Source organism: Lynx canadensis, chromosome B2, assembly GCF_007474595.2.
Source record: "Lynx canadensis isolate LIC74 chromosome B2, mLynCan4.pri.v2, whole genome shotgun sequence".
Lineage (NCBI taxonomy): Eukaryota > Metazoa > Chordata > Mammalia > Carnivora > Felidae > Lynx > Lynx canadensis.
Genome location: NC_044307.1, coordinates 98605342 through 98628268, shown reverse-complemented (window position 1 = coordinate 98628268; position 22927 = coordinate 98605342). Strand labels below are relative to the sequence as shown.

General features: G+C 43.2%; 1 protein-coding gene across 3 annotated transcripts in view; it reads right to left on the bottom strand.

Annotated features, from left to right (window-relative positions):
- Positions 1–431: 431 nt before the first annotated feature.
- Positions 432–22927, bottom strand: part of FOXO3 (forkhead box O3) — a 125998-nt gene continuing 103502 nt past the window's right edge. For 2 of the 3 annotated variants that reach the window (XM_030316084.1, XM_030316085.1), the window contains 2 exons: positions 20055–21490; positions 432–5238 (listed from right to left, as the gene is read on the bottom strand). In XM_030316084.1, the coding sequence (XP_030171944.1) occupies positions 20090–21490 (1401 nt within the window). In that variant the 3' untranslated portion in view covers positions 432–5238; positions 20055–20089. Of the gene's footprint in view, positions 5239–20054; positions 21491–22927 lie in introns of those variants that run through there. The other variant, XM_030316086.1, reaches the window with a different exon arrangement.

Below are 22927 nucleotides of genomic sequence, written 5' to 3'. Positions count from 1 at the left end.
GTGATTTTCAATATGCAGGAAGGCTCTGTTGATGACCGGTGCTCATCTGCTGCTCTCACACAAGGAGGACCTTATTAGGTCAAAATCTCCGACACTCAGTAAAGGCAGAGAGTCTAAATCCTGCCTTCCTACTTAAAAGCTCCTCCAGGGCAACAGGATTCTGTGCACACCCAAATGACGATCAGCCACCATGAATGATGCCATAAATCTGCTTTTATTAAATTGTCTGGTTGTCTGTGGAGCTTGAAAGTTGGCTGAAGAAAAAGCTTGCTAGATTATTCAGTTTAGAGAGTTCACAACAGAGTCTTTCAAGCTTTGGGCCTCTCCCAGCCTGTGAAGGAATTCCAAAGGAAGACCTTGACATAAACGCAGCTAGTTCATGTCTGGAGGTAAAGGATGGGGAAGAGAGAACAAAAGACGTCTTGGAGTGAGACAGAGTGTCACTGATGCTTTATTTACATGCGTCACCATCTCGTTTACAAACTAGATTACGGCTGTAAATGGAATACACAAGGCAATATCTACAAACACCGAGGAAAGTTAAGTACTGCATCTCTATTTCATTTGGAAAGGGGAGATTCCCAAATCAAACTGGTTTTGATTTTTGGGAAGAAAGGTGGTAGAGTTAATTCATGGCAACGTATGGTTAGACAAAATCCTCAGTAAGAATGCAATATGATAGTGTTCGCTTGGAAAGAAAGAATGAGGTGCTTCAAACCAAAGTATCAGCTGCTTGACTCTTAGGTGTTTGAATATGGCCATGCACCATATTTAATTCTAGTCTGAATGGGGAATGAGCAAGAAATTGAAACAGGTAAGACAATTTTACAGATACTGTATACAGATTTTTTTTCCATTCATGCAACTTTTTTTTCTTAAAAAAGTTAAACATGTGAAGCCAAAACGCACAATACATTTTTTTTTTTTTTAGTATTAACTCATTTTTCTGGTCCTCCTTCACATCTGTTTACATTTCCCATGTATATAATGTGCTAGGACAAGTATACGAGAGAAGACTGATTGCCAGGCAATGAGATAATTTTAGAGAAATAAGTGACCAGACATTCAATTTTTTAAAGCAGCCACACAAGTAATTCTGGAGTGTGGCAGAGGCCTCAGAACCAATCATTCATCAAAGAAAAGCACACACAAATAAAACTAAAGAGGAAAATAGTTCATTCATTTAAACTGCATAAAATGTTATCTACTGATGATTTAGATCAAATAGAATATACTCTTCAGTTACTTGGGCATCTGCATGAAGATCTTGTTTGGCAGACATGATTTCACAAGGGCTTCGCTTTACCCTCATCGTGCCTGCTGCCCCCAGTCTTTAGGAGAGGCTGGCTTTTTCGTACCTCTTTGCCAGTGATTGCATTTCTACAAAAAAACTTTGCTAAATTAAAAAATACAATGGTATCCCTAATCTTACAATGTTCCCCAACTACAGCAAGAAAAAGGAAATCAGAGTTAGAGCTATCAGGGTTTGCTTCTGCTTTCAGAGAGAAAGGGTAACATTTGTATTTCCCTTTGCCAGCCCATGGCATGAGCACGCAAAATAGGACTGGCTGAATGACCGCTTTACTCTTGAAGGTCTTTCCAAGAGATTCAAATGTTCCTTCTTCTTCAGGCGGGGTCCACTGGGTATAGATGAAGTCTGTCCCTACCATCTTTAACAAGATCAGAAGCCACCTGAAATGATACCCTGAGACCTGGCAGAGCTGTCCTGAGCTAGGAGTCATGAGGATCTGACCTCAGGGTGGTGAAGTGACACACGCACACAATACCCAAACTCAATACCAAACACACACACACACACAAAGTCCACCTCATACTACACATGTGTGTGTAATCCTCCCGTTAACAGGAAAGACAAACTTGTGAAATTTTTAGAAAACACGTGTTTCAGCAATCATTATATTGAAGAGGATGCAATAAAGGAAATCAACCTCAGATTCATTCACAGTTAATGGGTACGCTGAACCTGGCAGTCTGTTCTCACACCAGGACAGTGAAGGCTTACGATAAAGCTCTTTTCTGACTTTGGTAAAAGGTATCTGGTTCTGGAGACCTGAAGGGAGAACAGAACCCCAGAGTACATGTCATGTTTTCAACATTAGTTACTCTTCTAATTTCCCATCAGAAAGTGGAAGGCTCCCTAGAGCAGCTTATTTAGAGGCTGAGGACAGCCTGGAATAGTTCTCATCAGGATGCAAACATTACAGCTGCCGGGCCCCCAGAGCCTACTAAGTATTCCACTGAGAGGCTCCAGATCAGAAAGCTTACTGAGAAGGACCCATGACACCCAGAACGCCACATGGTGGGCCTTCCTGAAAGCAGTCTCAGTATAAGAAATGGAGGTCAGGTCGTACCTCTGCCCCGTCTGACCACCTAAGAACCCAGCGAGTCTCAGGGAGCCTGGCCTCCAGGTGGAGGGCCAGCTGGCAGTGGCCATGGCTAAAAGTGCTGCTGTGATCCTGGATAGGCCTAACTGTTCCGCTCTTGCCTGACTCCCACCTGGAACTCATGCTGGCACTGGACTTTGTCCTGATCTCGACTCTCCACAATGCTCTACACGTAGATGCTATTTGCATTAAAAAACAAAAAAACACACAAATTCAAAGCACCCCTTCCCCTCCATATTCTTGACGTGTTCTGTGGCAGCCCTGTTCTCATACCTCCTGTCCCTCCCTCAGCTGTTTTAGATTAAATTATAATCTGGCTCTAGGACATTCTGTCAGACATTCTGCCTAAAATCTAACAAACACTGAGAAAAAAGGAGAATAAATGAGATGCCACATGTCTGAAAGGAATTCAACATTTTAAAGTCGAAACATATTTGAGGGTTGCTCTTCTTACTGCCAAGGTGGCAATCAGGGTCTATAAAACTGCAAAGGCAAATAGATATTTTTGTTAGTTTACTTTTTTTTTTTTTATTTGAGTTCAGGAGAGAAATTCTCTGGGCTCTACTCCTGTAAGCCCTCCGGATTTTCCTAGTACCTGATACCCCTATACCCTTCGGTCCCCACAGCTGCTGTGGCTGCCTCTAAACTGTATCCCCACCCAGGGCAGCATTTCTTAGAAACCCAGAGAGGTAGCCTTCTTTCACGGATGCTCAACAGTTCCTGCATATAGTAGACTACCAAGGAATCAAGGAAGCGGCTAGCATTATTATAAAGGAATACAGTAAGCAAAAGTCTGTCTCACTGACAAGCAGACCACGTGAATAGAATACATATTTTTAAAAATTATACATACTTTTAAAATGAAGATTACAAACGTGTAGCAGTTTAGAAAAGGCAATATTGCTACAAGTCTACTATAACCACAATTGCACGACAATTTACAGATTCAGTAAAAGGCAGGGTGAAATCAACAGGGCCATCACTCAAACATGACAACCCACGCGAGGCGGGAAAGACGTGTGACAATACGTCAAATGGAACTTTCATTATGCTAGGAGCTGTTATCACCACCAATATCACCCCTAGAGGAATCATAAAGCAAAGGTGCACAAAGGGGCCCCTGGCGGCCGGTGGTAGGTGCAGGGGGTGGGGTGGCACGTCTGTGTTGGTAGAAGGGAGTCGGTGCCCACTGCACAGTGCAAGTGTCAGCGAGAACTCATGCAGGGAGGTCTGTGCTGAAATACTAGCCTGTATTCCTAACGTCCATGCAGAATGTTCCATTTTTGTACTGTACATGATAAAATTTATTTATACATTTATATGCCTAATGCTTTTATGCAAAGAAAAGAGTCTTCATATATCACTTTGGAGAAGTATGCATATGCTGTGCTAATCAGAGCTTCATTACACAGTTTCATATGTACCAAAGGTGTTCCCAACTATTCTGTCTACCAAAGAGGGTAACTAATATCATCACACTTTCCAGGTTAAACAGAAAGCACCTATACAGCACCATAACTTTTTGAAAACAAAACAAAATGAAATCCATAGAAGCAGAAAAGTGGGGAAAAATAAAGTCAAAACCGCCCTATCTTGTACTTTCATTGTGTCACTTGTACAATTACAGTCTAAGCTTTTATATATATATGTGCACGCGTGTGTGTGTATGTATATATATATATATATGTATATATATATATATATACACACACGTATATATATATAAATCAGTTTGTATGCTATTGCCTCTCACTCATACACGTCTAGTAGATCAGATTATACACAGCAAGGCTGAAAATATTCAAGGGTGTGTATTTTAGGAAAATAGTGACTCCGGTTTGTACTTTTCATGCATTCTTTGCTGTGAGTTCATTTCTTCTGCAAAGCAAACCAGGACTACTTTTTTTTCCCTCTTCTCCTTAAAACTAAATCCTCTAGTGGTATTTGGCAATGAGTGGGCAGCTGAGCTGATTTCATTCTTGAAAACATCCTAATTTCTAACCCACATACCATCACTGTTCACTGCATTAGCTGAGGAGCATGCCAGGAGACCAAGAGACCCACTGACCTGGCAACTGTAGACTAGGTGCTGGGGGTCTCACCCCCTGAGCACCTGACTCAGAACTAAAACACACTGGGTCGAGTGCCACACTCCACTTGTTTTGCCTGTGCAGGATTCAGTCCTGAACTGGTGTGCACAGCAAACAGTTGTGCCATCGTTTGGTTTTTAGAAAAGGATAGTTTTCTACCAAACAAAAGAAGAAAGAAAATCCCCCTCTGGTTTACGTAATTTGTTAGTTTATGGAGTTCCAAGGGTTGAAATGCTTGTGATGACCAAAGCCAGAACAGTAATTGGTACAACATTTTCCTTCTGGTTTTAAATTTGCCAGGGGAAGGATGATTAACATTTTAACATAAAAATACTGCAAGTTAATGCATGTGAAAAACTCAGAAAGTCAAAGGAAAACAAACACAAAAACAACACTTAAAACATCCCATAAACCATCGTGATATGAATACACCACAGAATTGCCAACAGGAGCTCACGGTGTGCTCTGAACGAGGGTGGGTGGTGCTGACAGGATGCTGTCCTTTGCTGGCAGGTGGCTCATCACCCCGTACAAGGAAGATTTTGCATACTTTATATATAGAGAGTTCTGTTCCAAGAGTAAGTGCTTCACCCGGGGTAAGGGGCCATTAACAGTCTCTGCTGGGTTAGGAAAATGGTGCGGGATTCACAAAGGTGTTAAGCTGTAAACGGTATCACTGTCCACTTGCTGAGAGCAGATTTGGCAAAGGGTTTTCTCTGTAGGTCTTGTGTCAGTTTGAGGGTCTGCAGAAGGAGAAAAGAAAACCAGAGGTGATTAGGAACATGCAAACAGCAATCGTAGGCACCTCAGGGTCACACTTCACCAGCCTCCTGTCCCCTCACCTCACCTCCAAGCTAACAGTACTCATAGTAAAGCTGTTTTGCTACACTAGGTTCAGAGGTCTGAAAACCCAGGATAAAGCATGGAGACTACTTGCCTCACTTCTGGGCTTCATTACAAGATGCTCTCAAGTTGAAAAAGCCTAGAGGAAACGAGGTCATCCATTTCAGGAGGTTAACAAAGAAAGGTGGTGTTTCAGTAGGCCTTTTTAAGATAGGTAAGTCCAGGGTACAGATGGGGTTTTGCTCTCGACTTCATATTGAGAGATGTCCTGGGACATGGACCTTTCATGCTAAAATCATAAAAAGTGGTCACCCTAAGCAGACCAGCGGTGCTTTTCTGGTTCTCTCTCACTGGCTATATGGACTCACTGGCCTTGTTTACCATCCAATATCAGGGGGAATTGAAATGGCCACTTTCCACAAAGGTTTAATCAGTCTGTACTGCTGGACAGAGATTATCTTGACTTCGCTCACCATGAAAGAAGTGATCTCTAAGTGGGCTGTCTTAGGAATTTTTTTTTATATTAAGAATCTGCAGAGAAAACAATTATAGAACACACACATATACGGCCAAAAAGCCCTCTCACAAAACATCCCTTTAGCAGTTAACAACTTATTATTATTTTGCCTCCAACAGTCTTCAATGGTGACGCACAAGAGAGGTCCTCTCAGAGCATCTGAATTTACAGTCTTATCAGACTTCATGTGACCCCTGAGCCCAGAAAAGTTAAAGGATTAAAAAAAAGTACTCATAGAGATGTAGCTAAAGGAATCGACAAGGCTGACCTCAAGACCTAAGACCTTTTGTTTATGGAGACAGTGTCAGCTGTCGTGGTAGGGAAAAATGGCTCTCAGCTGAGAAATGGATAGAAAAGTGGTAGTGAAGCAACAGGAACTCACGATCTTCTCATCCGAGAAGGCAAGCAAGTCACGAAATATGCACCAGTATGCTCACGCATTGCAGACATCTACTTCTCCCCTCTTTAGAACAGATATTATACTAGGTTCATTTGGAATTTTCACAAATGTACTTATGACTTCAGTCTCTTCTGTGGCTGGACTGGCTGGCAATCTTACCTTTCACTACCAATATTCAGAAAGACAGCAGGGCCTAGTGTTTATGATGTTACATACCTATGGTCACAATTACCCTTGTTATAGCTCCAAACAGAAGTACTTAGGTTGTTTTATCGGAGGCAGTGACAAGAATGAAGGGAAAAAAGGCCCCCTTTCCCCACCCAGCCAGCTTCCCTGGCTGATGGATTTTTTTGCTTTGTAAAGGTACCAGACAATATTATCCCAGACTTGTTGATTTCACAACATTAAAAAAACTAAAAGAGGGGCACCTGGCTGGCTCAGTCAGTAGAGCATGTGACTCTAGATCTTGGGGTTGTGAGTTCGAGTCCCATGTTGGGTGTAGAGATTACTTAAAAAAAAAAAAGAAAAAGCTAAAAACAGATACCAGATCTAAGTATCTGTGAGGAATTTAGCCATCTAGGGTGAGCCAGTGCTATTCTAGCTACTCTGCCTGGGACCACTGAGGCGTGAATGGACAGAGGTACAGACAATATTCTTTGGAAGGGTATTTGGTTTCTTCCTTCAAATAACACTTAATAAACCACAGTCTAACATCACTATGCAATTAGTTTTCAGGGGACTACTGTCCCCAGGTGCCAAGGGAGAAGCTGTAAAGCATTACCTAATTCAGACCCCATCCTGGTTCCCTCCGGTGTTAATTATTCAGCCATGGAAACCAGTGCATACTGGGAAGGTGACATAATTCATTCCCCAAGTACAGAGGCAGAGCATGCAGCTTGCTCTCATGCTGGAGCTGGGTCAGTGTAGGAGGGAAGAGGGCAGAGGGCACCTATAACCCTCAACATGGCATCATGCTAAGCAGAACAGGGCATCAGCCCTGAAACCAGGGGCAGGAGGCCCACACTGGGCAGTCTAGAGCAACAACCCACAACAATCCCCAGGCCAAATACACATTCCGTCATCACAAAGCCCAGAATCTTCTGGGAACAGTTATCATTAAAAAGGCAATGCACTGATCAGAACTCTTTCCATTTCTGCAGAATGGGTTGGGGCCCCCAGTGGCACTAAGTCCTGGTGCTCCCTGGGGGTCTCTCAGGCAATGCCTCCCAATCTGCTCAGGAAACCCCCTGTGCTTAAAAGAGAAGCCAGGAGAGGAGAGGCCCAGGTTTAGAAGAAGTTCTCACAAGGACAAATGTAATAAAGAAATTTCACTCCACAGGACATAAAGGTGACTCTTCTCTACAATAGAAAGCAAAGAGATTGTAAAATATTTTGAAAACATAAAGAAATCAGATAAATGTTGAACAGAAATACAAGCATTCTTCTAAAAGGGACACCAAATCACCATTCACTATGAAGACTCTATGATTAAAAATAGTCACAAAGAACACAGCTCCTTATCTGCCTTAGATTTTTAGCTGTTCTTCAGTGGCTCACTGTTTGCACATGTTTATCTGACTCTATCAATGACCGAAAAAATAGATGAAGCACTTTAAATGATGACACCAGCTCCCGAGCTGGGAATTTAATGATGCACAGGTTGGGTACAAGTTTGGTAGGTTTCAATGAAGCTCCCCCATTCTTACATTGTTTAAAGTAAGACGTTTAAGTGAACTAAGGTTTAAGTATGCTGATGCTAAGTTTAAAAACACATCAGATTAAGCAAAACTTTTGGAAGGAAAAGGAAGCATACAGCTGAAGAGAAATGCAGCTATCATTTTGCAGTTACTAGGCAAAGGGCCAACTAAGAATAAATATGAAAATGTTGTCCTAAAAGAAAAGAAAATGTTGCTCTGTCCCATCAGTGACTTTAATAAGGAGAAGGTCCCCTCTCTCCCCTCTCCCTGCCCAGTAAGTTTGAAATCAGGCTGTTAATGCAAGGAACATGAAATGGAGAAGCCAAATGATGAGACCGGTTCTAAAAATATCTATGGATGCTGTCATCTGGTCTCTGGTGAGAGTAAGTCCCTCTATAATCTTGGCATCTGTAGGGAAGACAAGTTTCTGCCTAATTATCACCACTAAATCACATGATGTTCTAAGAAAGGGCAACGCCTCCAAAAAACTCTACACAAAACATAACAACCCCAATCAACTTTAATCTGGAAATAAAACATAAAAGTCCCTACTGCTGTCCTCCCACAACATAACTCCACTGTGACAAATTTGGATTTCTCAGTAGTGTTTTCATGTTTTTGGCAGAGAGGAAAGGAATAGGACCCCAATACCAAATCCGACATGGAAGGAAAACGAGCCAGTAGCATGCAGCTCACACACCCACAAATCCGGGAAGGTTATCCACTGCTTTCCTAGCTAAAACGCAAGATGTTTGGAGGAAGTCTGCCTGGAAAACACAAAGTGAAACACCACTCTCCCCACTCTTTAAACATAAACTTAATTTAAGCCAAACCTGCAACCCCCAGGATAAGCTGGGGATTAAATATGGAATATTTAGGACAGAGAAGGAAATGAATCAATGCTCACTCGATCTGACAAGGAAACCTCATGTGGAGTTCAGAGAACAGGTGAGGGCTTCAGACTATCTGAATGTTTCTACTTGTGAGGAGGGAACAAAGAAATGCCTGCCTGTCACCATCTCTGCTTTGTCCCCAGAGGGATCTCCGGGATACCAAATCCATCATGAGCCACAACCATCTGCCACCATCCACTGAGGCTTTTGTAGCTCGTGTCACCCCTGGAAAAACAGCATTTCTCTGCATCTTGGGCGAGGCGGCCACGTCTCATTTGGGAGTGCCAAAATGGCAGCAGATCCCTTGGAGCCCATCCTCACAGCCCAAACGTGGAGCAGCTCAAGAACACACTTGATGGACCCAACACTCTGGTTTAATTTGGTAATTTTTCAATATCTTCCAGGTTCGAGTGGGAGATGAAGATGACTTATGGAAGCACCTGAGAACCAGCCTGGTGGTCACCTGTGATAGCAGGGACCTGGCAGATTACAACCCAGCCGTCTGCCTGTGATGCTGGCCAAATCATGCCGTCCTCCACGACTGCCAGGGAAGAGGAATTAGGAGGTGCAGCTCTACAAAAATACATTTTGACAAATGCTGTCAACTTGCCACTTTTGACATTGAATAATTTATGAGAGAAACAGAACAGGTATGGAAGTTTGGTCAGGCTAGAGGCCAAATTTGTATTGTTTGAGGAGCCTCACTTAAGGAAAGTCAAGTTCCTAGGAAATACGGCCTATAGGCTCTGATGCTTTTTTTTTTTTTAATTTTTTTTTTAACATTTATTTATTTTTGAGACAGAGAGAGACAGAGCATGAGCGGGGGGAGGGGCAGAGAGAGAGGGAGACACAGAATCGGAAACAGGCTCCAGGCTCCGAGCCATCAGCCCAGAGCCCGACGCGGGGCTCGAACTCACGGACCGCGAGATCGTGACCTGAGCCGAAGTCGGACGCTTAACCGACTGAGCCACCCAGGCGCCCCTCTGATGCTTTTTAATGGGCAAGTAAATATTTATAGAGAAGGTGGGGATGTCATAGGAAAGCTTACTATAAGAAGCTTTTTATGGCAAAGGTAACACTGGAAAGACACTCAGCTACCCATGCTATTCCCAAAAAAAAAAAAAAAAAAAGTTCAGTTTGTGTAAAAGCTTGACCTGTGTGAGCACTCCTTTCTGCTACATCCCAGTAATTCCTGGGTTCTTCAAGGGGGCAGGTGAAGCCTGTCTGTGAAGGCTGGTGAGAGTCCGCTGACAAGCCTTTCCCTCCAGGACACTTCAAAATCTGGACCTAGCGTGGACTGCCCTCCACGCAGCCTTTATGCTGTACTAATAAACCACTGAAGAAACAGGAGAAGGAACCACAATCCTAGTGTGTCACAGCTGAGGGATGAAGGCAGGGCTGACCTGCAGAGAGGCACTGACTGTCCTGTGGCTTAAACTGCAGGGATTGTTGATGGTTAATATACGTTTCACTGAAGAATGTCCTATCTCTGTCTTTATATTGGGCAGAGGTTATGTTAGCCAATAGCCTTTATGCCTCCAGGGTCGAATATGGTGATTACCATGGCAGAAATAGGATACATATTAATTTACCATTGACAGCAAAGTTGTAGAGATTTCATATTTTCTTAAGAGTCTTAGATTTTCAAACCACATAGCATAGCATGTAAAATTTGTATTACATCTTTTAAAGAATCGTTTTAAAGGCAAAAGCCTTTAAGTGATGTTTAGGTCTTTTTGGACTCATGGTTATGTAACCTTAATTATAATATCCCCAAAACTTAGCTGGCAGAGACCTGTGGGCTCAGGCTCCACTGTCCTCACCTAGGCTCTGTTTCCCACTACTGCTGATGGGTTCAAACCCTCCTCACCCGATGGTCAGGTTCAATCACACTTTGCCTGGTTTGCTTCCCCCACACAAGTGAATCAACCCATGTGTCGAGAGGAGTCCTCCAGCCCCACCTTCCCCAGGCTGTTCACTACTAAACTCCTAAGCCACTCACCTGGCACTTAATCACATAGTGCTCAGATGGTTACTTTTTTAGACCTTGAACTCCCAATATGCTGAATTCCTTGAAAGCAGAGCAAAACCCCCAAATCGAACACTTATGGAGCACCTATTATTTTAAAAGCAGTATCTTAGACATGGTATTTGCCCTAAAGAAGCATAATATATAAAATTTTCTTGATGTCCTAAGTAGACTGGAAAGTTGAAATATAGAATAGGCACAAAATAAATGTTGGCTGAAGAAATGAATGAACATCCTCCTGGAATAGCCCTCTCTTCCCCTCTGCCAATTCAAATACTTAGCAGCCTTTAAATGCTACAAGCTTCCATGAAGCATTTTAAACCTACTCACATTTGCTCAGACTTAATCTTATTTCAGGCAGAACCTACTGCTTGTGGGACAAAACATAGAATTTTAATGTCCTTTTCTGGGGAGGATGACTTCTGATTAACTTTCTAAACCCTGTGTTTCTTATGAAACCACCTAAGGATCAATACAAGGCACACTTTTAACATTCAACTAATTTAACAACAATTAAAAAACCTAAAATAATAGGGGTGCCTGGGTGGCTTAGTCAGTTAAGCGTCTGACTTTGGCTCAGGTTATGATCTCATGGTTCATGAGTTTGAGCCCTGCGTCAGGCTCTTTGCTTACAGTTCAGAGTCTGGAGCCTGCTTCGGATCCTGTGTCTCCCTCTCTCTCTGCCCCTTCTCCCCCTCACTCTCTTTCTCTCAAAAATAAATATTAAAAAATTTTTTTTGAATTTAAAATAGTATTTAATATTTACCTCCTCCCATCTTTTGTGTTCATCCTACCATACACATCCTTTATTACCAGCCTCCAAATTAACATCTTCCTACTCTCTCAACTTGCTATCAGCGCTTTAGTGATTCACCACTTACAAACAAGAGGGAACTGTCATCCAGGAAGAAACGCGTAGAGCCATAAACCATGAGCTGAACACCACGTGTTTATGTTTGCCTGTGTGACTTCACTGCATTTAGTCGCTGGGGGTGGGGATAGTTGCAGGGGGAGGGGTGCAGCCATCCCTTCAGTCTGGGGCACACTAGATCCCTGGGACTTGGGACTGCAAATGTAGGTCTAGTGTGCCAGCCCATCTAAGGGTTCCACAACTAGGTACTGAAGAGAGCCGACTCCAAAGTCCTCTTTTCCTGCTTTAGATATACAAGGTTTTTAAGATAATCTAATTTTTCCAAAAGTGATTCTGAAACTGAAAACACAAAACGAGCTATTTTAGTTCCACAAATAGTCCACCTGTAAGGTATGACAGGACATGCAGGTGACACAGGTGGTGGCCAAGAAGCAACAATTATACCAGCACAACAGAAGAAGGAAACCAAGAAGGGAACTGAAAGGAAGGTCTCAAGGGTGGCTCCGAGATTAATAGAGACAAAGGACCATCCTAAGGTCAACAGTCTGGCCAGGAGTGTAGACTCCAGGAGTGAGGCAAATCCACACGTTGTGCGGCATGGGTGGCCCTCCTCTCCCTATGCAGCCTACTAAGTGCCTGCAGCTCCCTTCCACGGGGTCCCCCCGCCAGCAGGCAACCTGGATTGAGCGGGGCTGGACACAGAGTGCTTTGGCTTGAGGCATTCAGGCAGTGGGAAAGGGCTGACTTATAACAGGTCTACCAGTCAACACCTATTTTCTGATCACTTACAGATATGTTGGGCTGTACTGCTTTGTGATCATTTCTGAACATAAAATGACCAATGGAAGTTCCAAATAATTACAATGGCACATATACATGGAAACCCACTGGAAATTAATTTAAAATTTCAACCTCAGAACCTCTGGCCTTCTCTTCTTGGCCGTTAAATTCCCTTAGGGAGTCAAATCAAACACTCCACACAGACATGAATACTTTAAAAAAAAGAAAATCTTAACTATCCAGACTTTTCTTTCATCAGAGAGAAATACACAGAGGAGGGAGGGGAAGGGGGAGAGAGGGAGAGAGAAGACATACTGATATACAAACCTTCAATCAAACCAACACTGGCAATTAACGTTTTATCCTTCAGAAACAGTGGAATTACTTTCTGAGGCTTCCATGACCAAATAATTCTCATCGTTTAATAAATGAATGTCATAGATTTTTAGCAAAAAAGAGGTTATTAAAAAAACAGAAAACCTAGAATTACAGAGTACAGTCCCATCTATTACTGGGAAGAGAAACAAAACACAGCACCTGCACCCAAGTGCACAGCGGTTCTTTAGGGAGTAGTGTGCTTCAGTTCCAGTCTTGGTCCTGCTTCTTTGGGAGGAAAGCTCCCGGATAAGAACAGCCCATTTTCTCTGGGTTTTCACTGGAAGAGATGGTAAGGGCACAGCGACCACATTTTCGGAATCACAAATTGTGTCACATTAGGCCAATAGGGGGTAAACCGCCAGCCCCAGGGGGTGGGGGTGTCTATGGCCAGACCTCTGCCAGCACCAAGTTATTTATTGTGGGGCAACCTTGGGGATTTCGGCTCTCAAGACAGCCCTAGAAGGGCTGGAACAGCTCGTTATTTCTCTGCATGGCTTGGGATGGGCTGGCAGTGGGAGGGGGATGATCAGATTTCCAGGCTCCCTACCAGCAGGAAGAGGCCACACTGAGGGAGCAGAGAAGGGGGAAGGCGAGGCTTCTCCCTCAGCAGAGCGCTACCAGCCCTTTGGATACTGATTGGCACCCAAGGAAAGCCAGGATTTCTCAGACAATCCTTTAAAGTTGCTAAGGGAGCATTTTAGGTACCACATACAAATCTTCTCATTCCATCTGCATCAGAAGTTCCCTAACAGAGGGCTGTTAGTGAAACAATAGCTTCTCTCACAGGCACCTCCAAATTGGTAGGTGGGACTTCTAGGGAAAAATCACCAAAAAGGTTCACCCAACAGGCAACTGCTATACCTTTTTTTTAATAAGAAAATGGACTGGTTCTAGTTTATTGAGGAATGTACTCATTCTTTCTGCCAACAGTGTAACACTGGCTTGCTTGGCTGGCTCCTTTATTCTGTATTAACCTCTAGAGCCATTTTAAGTAACAATAAATATTAAGTAACTTTTTAAAAAGTTGCCAAAGGACATTAGCCCATGCAAGAGCTCTGTGGGATAGGTTTCCATTTTAACCTCGGGTCACAGATAAGCAGAGGAGGGACTTGACTCAATGACATATAGCCATGAAAATGGAAGCCTGCTACAAATCCCACAGCCCCTCTGCCGTACCACACAGACAATACTTAACTTGGACTGGGTTGTAGGGAGGCTTTTTAAATCCACAGTTCCCATCACAACAGAACCCCAGGGACAGTGAGCTGAAGTGGGTAGCTGGCTCACGTCTTTAGGGGTTTTCTTAGAACACTGGTCCTGGTTTCTTGAAGAAAAAGGATTTGACTCAAAATATCAAATGAATTTATGAAACCCTGCAATCCTATCTACAAGGCTCATAACATATATTAAAAAGTCTCTGAGTGGGGCGCCTGGGTGGCACAGTCGGTTAAGCGTTCGACTTCAGCCAGGTCACGATCTCGCGGTCCGGGAGTTCGAGCCCCGCGTCGGGCTCTGGGCTGATGGCTCGGAGCCTGGAGCCTGTTTCCGATTCTGTGTCTCCCTCTCTCTCTGCCCCTCCCCCCGTTCATGCTCTGTCTCTCTCTGTCCCAAAAATAAATAAAAAACGTTGAAAAAAAATTAAAAAAATTTTAAAAAAAGTCTCTGAGAGAAGAACAGATATCATATGTTTTCACTCATGTGTGGATCTTGAGAAACTTAACAGAAGTCTGTGGGGGAAGGGAAGGGGAAAAAATAGTTACAAACAGAGAGGGAGGGAGGCAAACCACAAGAGAATCTTAAATAGGGAGAACAGAGGGTTGATGGGGAGTTGGGGGAGAAGGGAAAATGGGTGATGGGCACATTGAGGAGGGCACTTGTTGGCATGAGCACTGTACGTAAGTCAATTTGACAATAAATTATATTTTTTAAAAAAGGCTCTGAGAAACCCTGCTGGAAACATCGAAACATCCCTATTTCACTGTTTAACATGGTAGTCCTCAAATTTGACCACAGAATGCATTTTCTACATAATACCCAGGAATACCTTGAGGATCTGTATTCTGTGAAACACTTTGAGAAACACTCATTTACAGGATCTCTAAATATCAGAAGTATTACTAGTTTTCATACCAAAAAATGTTTTTAAACAAATTTTATTTTTTTACCATTTTTAAAAGCTTATTTATTTTATTTTGGGGGGGGGGGGAGGGAAGGGCCAGAGGATCTGAAGCGGGCTCCGTGCTGACAGCAGAGAGCCCGATGCAGGGCTCAAACTCATGAACCACAAAATTATGACCTGAGCCAAAGTTGGACACTTAACCAAATGAGCCACCCAGGCTCCCTTCAAAACAAAATTTTAACTCATTTTAGTTTTTGGAACTTCAAAACAATTTGGAAGATGGGGGAAAGTAATGTTTTTTAAATCAAATGAACACATTAATAAAACCAGGGTGAAGTGGGGGATGCCTCTTACAAAGTGGGGATTCTCCACCTTGGAATGAAAATCTAGCATTAAAGCATGCATCTCCAAGTCGGAAAGAGCAAGCAGTCAGCAAACATCCTTCTCCCCGCCCCAGGAACAAGGCAGCCCCCTGGCCAATCTCTCCAGTGATAGCACAGAAGTAGATCCCGTCAAGGTCCTTTCTCCAGTTTCCATACAGAAAGGGAAGCCTTATGAGAAGCATATGTGGCACCTGGGGGAAGACTGTACTTGAGAAGATGTTATTTTTTTAATTTATGTATTTTGAGAGAGAGAGACAGAGAGAGAGAGAATATGAATCTCAAGCAAGTTCTGTGCTGTCAGCGTAGAGTCCAACATAGGACTCAATCCCACAAACCATGAGATCATGACCTGAGCCGAAATCAAGAGACAGATGTTAAACCGACTGAGTCACCTAGGCACCCTGAAACTTTATTTATAAGATGTTGAGTATTGAGCATTATGAACCCTGGAAAAAGAAGCATTTAGTGGGAGCTTAAAGTTTACAAGAATTTCCAGTAGTAATTCAGGTGATTTTCACCCCATTTATTCATGCTCCCCATAAGCTCTGTGGCCAAAGAGACCGTCCAGAAAGCCATTTATAAATGCAACTGCTTAAAGTGAGAGTCATTCAGGCTCTGTCCCTTTGCCCAGGAAGAGCAGCCTCAGTGCTGGGTATCACAGCTTGCCAGAGAAAAGAATGTATGTAAGGAGTATACCAGCCTCTGCACAGAAAACCCCTTTTCACAGCTATGTCAATTTTCCTTTACTGTTGTCAACGCTAAAAGGATCCAGACAGCCATTCTCTCAATGAATGACAGTTCAGACTGCAGGCTCTTTTAAAGGTAAGAATAAAAATCCCTGCAGATGAAGAATTCTTGAGGCTGGCATATTGTAACCAAAGAGTAGACTACAGTCACAAGTGCAAGTAACAGGGTATATTCTCCACGCAATACCTACAGATTCATATTTATCATACACTATACTGCCTAACACAGAAATATCTACATCAAGAAAAAGATCATGACATAAATAGCCTACATTGTCTGTATTTGGTCAGAATTAGTTCTATTCCCCAACATGAATATGTAACAGATCACAGCATTCAAATATTAGTTCAACAAGTATCAAAGATTTGCTCCTTTTGGAAAGCAGCCTAAATATAAATTCTAAATGGCCTCCAGCACTAGATCCTGCTGTTTTCACACTAGTATACCACTGTTTCTTTTTAGTTCTGGATCATCACGTATCTCTTACTAGGGCCACTTTGTGGAAAGAATATTAGAATGCGGAAACATTCTTTCTTGATGTTTTCCATTCTTTATCTCCAAGTAGTTTAAAACTAAATACTGGGCTGTTCCCTAGTGGGGGTCTCCAAATGTCAAAAGGTGAAGATGAATGAAGGAGCTTGTGAACTTAGGCATCTTTTGACCTCAAAACTACAGTGAGGTCAAGGCTGCTTTCCCACTGAGAGGAGACCCACGTCAGATACAGGAGGGCTCCATGGAAGCTCAGCGTTGCAACCACCACACTAGCTCACAGACAACTCCACTGCCAATTTCAAAGTATGTGCACCATGCTTTATAGAGAAGAAAGTGCCCTTCACATCCCAGTAGCTGGCACTCGTAAAAAGGTATCGTTCTTTTTTCTTTTCCAGATAGACCCACAGATCAAAGGATTTTACACATAGTCTAAGATGAATGACGTGTGTGTGAAACACCCAGCCCTCCAAAGAAGCACCTCTCCACGGCTCTCCAGAAGGACTGTCAACTGGACAGAGCTGTTCCGTTTACTCCACAACTACACAACTGCAATTTAGGGCCACGTGACCCTCAGTTTAGGCAGGAAAGGAGTTTGGAGAACACCATGGCGACTTGTTTAAAAAAAAAAAAAAAGCCAAACCAAGAAAGCTATTCTAGAACAACTCTTGGGAAGCTGGGGTACTTCATTTGGGAGAAGAGAGGTCTGAGGTTGTGACTTCAGGCCTGTTCTGTGAATTTAAGAGTCTTCAATAAAGTGATAGACACAAGATAAGTTTAAAGGTAAATATACTTCAGGTCACATGTGCTCCTGGCAGTTTAGAAGAACAATTCATTCCAAAGCAATATGGAAATCCTACACCTAGAAACCAGACTCCCTCAAAGACCCCATTGTCTTTAGGATGCTTTTTCTCTTGCTCTGATCACATTGAGCTAGTTTACTTTCAGGACATTTTTGGTGGCTTTTCATTTTTAAATGAAGAAATATCTTCTCAAAAGAAACTCCCCAAAATGTTGTGAGAAAAAGGTGACTAAACGATCCTAAAGCTCCATTAGGGCATAATAAAATGCATTATCCCAAAAGTGGTTATTTATTATTCAAATAATAATTCATTAAACATGTTTTTAAAATGTAAGTATTTAAATCTCCCTTAAAATATTTTTATACAATCTTTTAGAATTATACATATACAAGAAAGGTCTGCTATTCAACTAAAAAGAAAACCTACACTTGAAAAATTACACAAAAATTGATACTACATTTTCTCCTGAACTCTTTTCAACAAATTAGAAAGTGGGTCTCCTTTACAACTCTACCAAAATTAAAATTTACTTGTGTCATTAGAAGCCACAATCACATTCCACTTCTTAAAGGAAAACAAACTATCTATTCTTCTAAAAGCCAAATGTCTCTATTTCTCAAGGCAAAATCTTCACAGTCTGAGTTCTGGTACTGAACTGGCTGGCATGCAAGTGTGTCACCCTATTTAGCTTCCATTACAGTCTTTTTACCATCTCAAGGGCTATTAAATGACTGAAAACAGATGTCTGAGTCCCATTAGGGGCCCGCTTATGCCTGGGAAAGCTGAGAAGCTGCAGCACCGCAACACTCTTGACACTCCCCTTTCTACAACTACCTCGTGAGCTGCAGTGAGTTCACCATAGGGGACCCTTGTAATTCCTTCACCAGGGCAGAGGGTTAAACAAGGCTCTGGGTTTTTATGGCTTTGAATCGCATTTCCCTTTTACACCATTTAAAGAAGGGTGTAAGGAGCTTACTGAGGTTTTTTAAAAAGAGGAGCTGGGGCACAGAACAGACAGAGCTCTTGAACATGGGTAGGGTCTGGAGGCACAAACCTGTCAGCAGAATACCCCAGTGCTCATGTTACTTCTTAAGGAGAGTTTCCGGGCAAGCTTGTGTATTTCTGCTATGCTGGCTTCAGTTCAGAGCACTTCCTATTTTTTTCTACTTAGAGAAAATTAGGGAAAACTATCATGGTTCAAGCCATTCAGGAAATATGGATTTTGGGTCCAGCTGTGTGACCTTCAGCAAACTACTTAGCCTTTCTGGGCTCTGTGCTTACTCTTCTATCAATCAGTATGTTTACCTAATTACACCACACATATTTCAGCCCACTGCAGTTTTACAAGCACTTCCATATACTTCGGTGCATTTGATGCTTAGAATAACCCTGTGAGAGGTAACAAAGGGGCTATTCTACTCATTTTTATAAGAGTGGAAATTGAGGCTCAGAAGCTAAGTGGCACACCCCTGATAGTGGCCAGAAACTAGCAGAAGTGAAACTGAACCCTTGATTTCTGATTTTAATAAAATGCTTTTCTTACCACATCATGTTATATGATCCTTCTGGTTCCAACAGTATTAAAATGCCACAATTTAAAAAAATCTCTTCCCCCTTTTGCAACTCACGTCACTGTTAGGAACCTGACCTCACTTACACGTTGAGGAACAAGAAGCACATGACCAAGTGCTCTCTTTCTCATTCACATAAAAACGGTTTCCAATGTAATCTTTTGCTCTCTAAATGCTTGTATGCTGAACGCTAACTCATAAACATGATTAGTCTTATGGTGAAGAATCTAACAGATCTTGTTTTGTTTTTTTTAAATTTTTTTTAATGTTTATTTTTGAGAGAGACAGAGTGCAAACAGGGGAGGGGCAGAGAGAGAGACAGGGAGACACAGAATCCGAAGCAGGCTCCAGGCTCTGAGTTGTCAGCACAGAGCCCGACACGGGGCTCGAACTCACAGACCTCAGTGAGATCATGACCTGAGCTGAAGTCAGATGCTTAACCAACTGAGCCACCCAGGCGCCCCTAACAGATCTTGCTTTTGGTGGAAATACTCATGCATGAAAGAGTCCAGAATATATATTCTACAGTTAAATTACAAGTACCTGTGAGTTGTTACTTCACTGGAAAAAGATGAAGAAACCATAACATGGAAGATAGACAAAGGTGGTGTTGGACCTGAGCATCTAAGAATGTCTTCTGGCTGGGTCCTTAACCTTGAAGTTTGTGTGACCTAAGGTCTCCCTTCGTCCCCCCTTTCCATTCTATCCTCATCCATCCATCAAGTAGGGAGACCTGTGTCATAGGTAAGCGAGGATGACTAGATACAAAAAAAGAAAAAAAGAATAGAATGAAATATCTGAATATGTGTATGTTCTTTTTACTGGCAGTAAAATTCCTGAGCTGTCAGCAAACTGCAGAGAGGGGCACCTGATGGCCCTGTCTGACTTGGAGATGAACAGGTTGGGAGCCATGTACCGTGTACCACTGCTCCATGGTTCTCGATTTCTCAATGTGGAGTAAAGTTCAAAGTATATAAAAGTCAGCCTCCCCCCAATTAACCACACTTTGTTATTAAATGCCATAGCATTGGGCACTGACCTGCTTTGCCCACTTCCCCTTTCCTCAGTGATCCTTCAGCCTGGCACCCAGCTCTGAGATGAGGCCTGCTTAGCACCAGTGAAGTTCCCCACGTTCAAACCAACAACATTCTGTGTGGAGATGAGGGAATCAAAATTAAAATCCAACCCATCGGCATCCATGAGTTCACTACGGATAATGGACTCCATGTCGCACTCCAAGCTCCCATTGAACATGTCCAGGTCCAAGTCGCTGGGGAACTTCTCGTGGCCCACGACGGGAAGGTTTGCACTAGCTGAGTACAAGGAGGAGCCTGAGAGAGAGTCCGAGAGGGTTTGCATAGACTGGCTGACAGGAGATTGTTGCTGGTGTTTGACTGACCCAAGGCTGCTGGAGTCGCTCAAGCCCATGTTGCTGACAGAATTCGACAAGGCACGGCTGCCACCGAGAGCGCCCTGGGTTTGGTGCTGGTGGTGGAGCAAGTTCTGATTGACCAAACTCCCCTGGTTAGGCTGGGCAGCAAAGGACATCATTGGGTCATTTCGAAGCATCACGTTCCGGCGGGAGTTCTGGGCAGACACAGCGGTGCTGGCCTGAGACATCAAGGGGTCTGACTGGGTCATCATGACATCACTGTGGCTGAGTGAGTCTGAAGTAAGCAGGTCCTGGAGTGTCTGGTTGCCATAGTGTGACATGGAAGAGAAGGTAGCTGGCTTGTTCTCTTGGATGGTCTGCATGGGAGACTGGCGCAGGGAATTCAGAGACGAGGGTCCAAACACCGTGCTATTGAAGGAGCTGGTTGGAGAGCCCAGGCCGGAGCCCTTGGTGGTGTATGGGAAGCTAGAGCTCCGCTGCATGAGCCCTCCGGTGGGCGATGGCTGGGACGATGGGAGTGTGATGTTATCCAGCAGGTCATCCATGAGGTTGTCAGAGAGCCCATCATTCAGATTCATGGTGCCCGCCATGTCGGTCAGCCGTGGTAGTTCCACGGTGCATGGCTTACTTACAGAGGGTGACAGGCTAGCTGAGCTGCTGTAGAGCATGGGGGAGAGCGGTGCATCATCATCCTGGACGTCATCCAACTCCGTGCTTGCCAAGATGGGTGACAGGCGGCCACTGACCGTGCTGGCATTGGAATTGGTGCGTGAGCGGAAGTCGGTCCACGCATCCAGCTCGTCACTGCTGCGTGACGTGGGGCTGCCAGGCCACTTGGAGAGCTGGGAGGGACTGTCATCTGCTGACTCGGGGGCTGTCTGCAGGGCTGCCTTCTTCTTGGCTGCACGGCCACGACTCTTGGTATACTTGTTGCTGTTGTCCATGGAGACAGCCCGCCGCCGGGGTGCCTTCCCGCTCTTCCCCCCATCAGGGTTGATGATCCACCAAGAGCTCTTGCCAGTCCCCTCATTCTGGACCCGCATGAAACGGCTGTGCAGTGACAGGTTGTGCCGAATAGAGTTCTGTGGAGAGAATGGAAAATGCAGAATATGAGACAAAATGGACCAAAACTAAGCAGCCAGAAGTAGTTAATCAGACTTATTTTTAAAAGCCTCCTTAGTTTTTGAAGGATTAAAAAGAAAAAAAAAAAAGATAAACATTTGTATGATATGCTCCCCACCCAGCTCGGAACAATGACAACATTGTAAATGGCCAATTGTGGTATTTAGGAGGTGGGAGATGGTTTCATATCCAGGAGATGCTGGAAATGTATATGCTCAATGACATTGTTTTCCCCAAATTCCTAAGTTTTGTTGTCCTTTTCTAGAATACTATTTCCTATACTGAAGTTCACACTTATATAATTTTATTACCACAGCACTCTTCCATTTTGCAACAAACCTCCCTGGCTCTCTAAGGGTAATTAATCACTCAAGGGGCTACTCTATTTTCTTATGGTTCCCTCCTCCACTAGTATAAAGGCAGCATCTACCTTTTCTTAATCACTACTATAAACTCAACTGGTGTGAATTGTTACCTATCCTTTCTATAACTCCATCTCTTCCTGCCATAATTTCATACCTGTCTGCCAGGTATAAGAAAAAAAAAAATGGTGGGGTGCTTATGTGGCTCCGTGGGTTAAGCATCCAACTCTTGATTTCAGCTCAGGTCATGATCTCATGGTTCATGAGATCGAGCTCCATGTCGGGCTCTGAGCTGACGGTGTGGAGCCTGCTTGGGATTCTCTCTCTCTCTCTCTCTCTCTCTCTCTCTCTTCCTCTCCCTCTGCTCCTTCTGTGCTCACACTCTCGTTCTCTCTCAAAATAAACATTAAAAAAAAAAGAAGAAGAAAATGGTAGAGTAAAATTTGCTGAGTTGACAGAAATAGGCAAGTTGCCCATTCAGAACAATTTCAAGTAATTTATATAGATATTTCCCTTCCAGGCAATGCAGTCTGAGCATAGTAACTTCCTTCCAAAGAGTTCAGTCTGGAAAGGAGGGAAAAAGTAACTTGACAGTAGAGAAACAAACACTATCTCAGGTGATCGAGGTCAACATCAATAGGGCTAAGTCATGTTGATAATATGTACTCTTGATATGATACGATGAAAATGGTACCCTCTTTTGTAGTCTTCCTTCTAAAAACCGTCACCCCAGTCTAACTATGAGAAAAACATCAGACAAATACCAATTAAGGGACATTTAAAAAATGTCTGTTGCATACTCTTCCCAACTGTCAGACCCACAAGGAATCTAAGGAAGAACGATGATTAAATGTAACGTAGCAACCTGGACAGGATGCTGGAACAGAAAAAGGACATTAGGTAAAAATGAGGGAGATCTGAATAACGTATGGACTTCAGTTCATAATAAGGTACTAATATTAGTTCATTAGTTGTGGCAAATGTACTAAACTTTAAGGTAAGATGTTAACAACGGGAAACTTGATGTTGGGATAT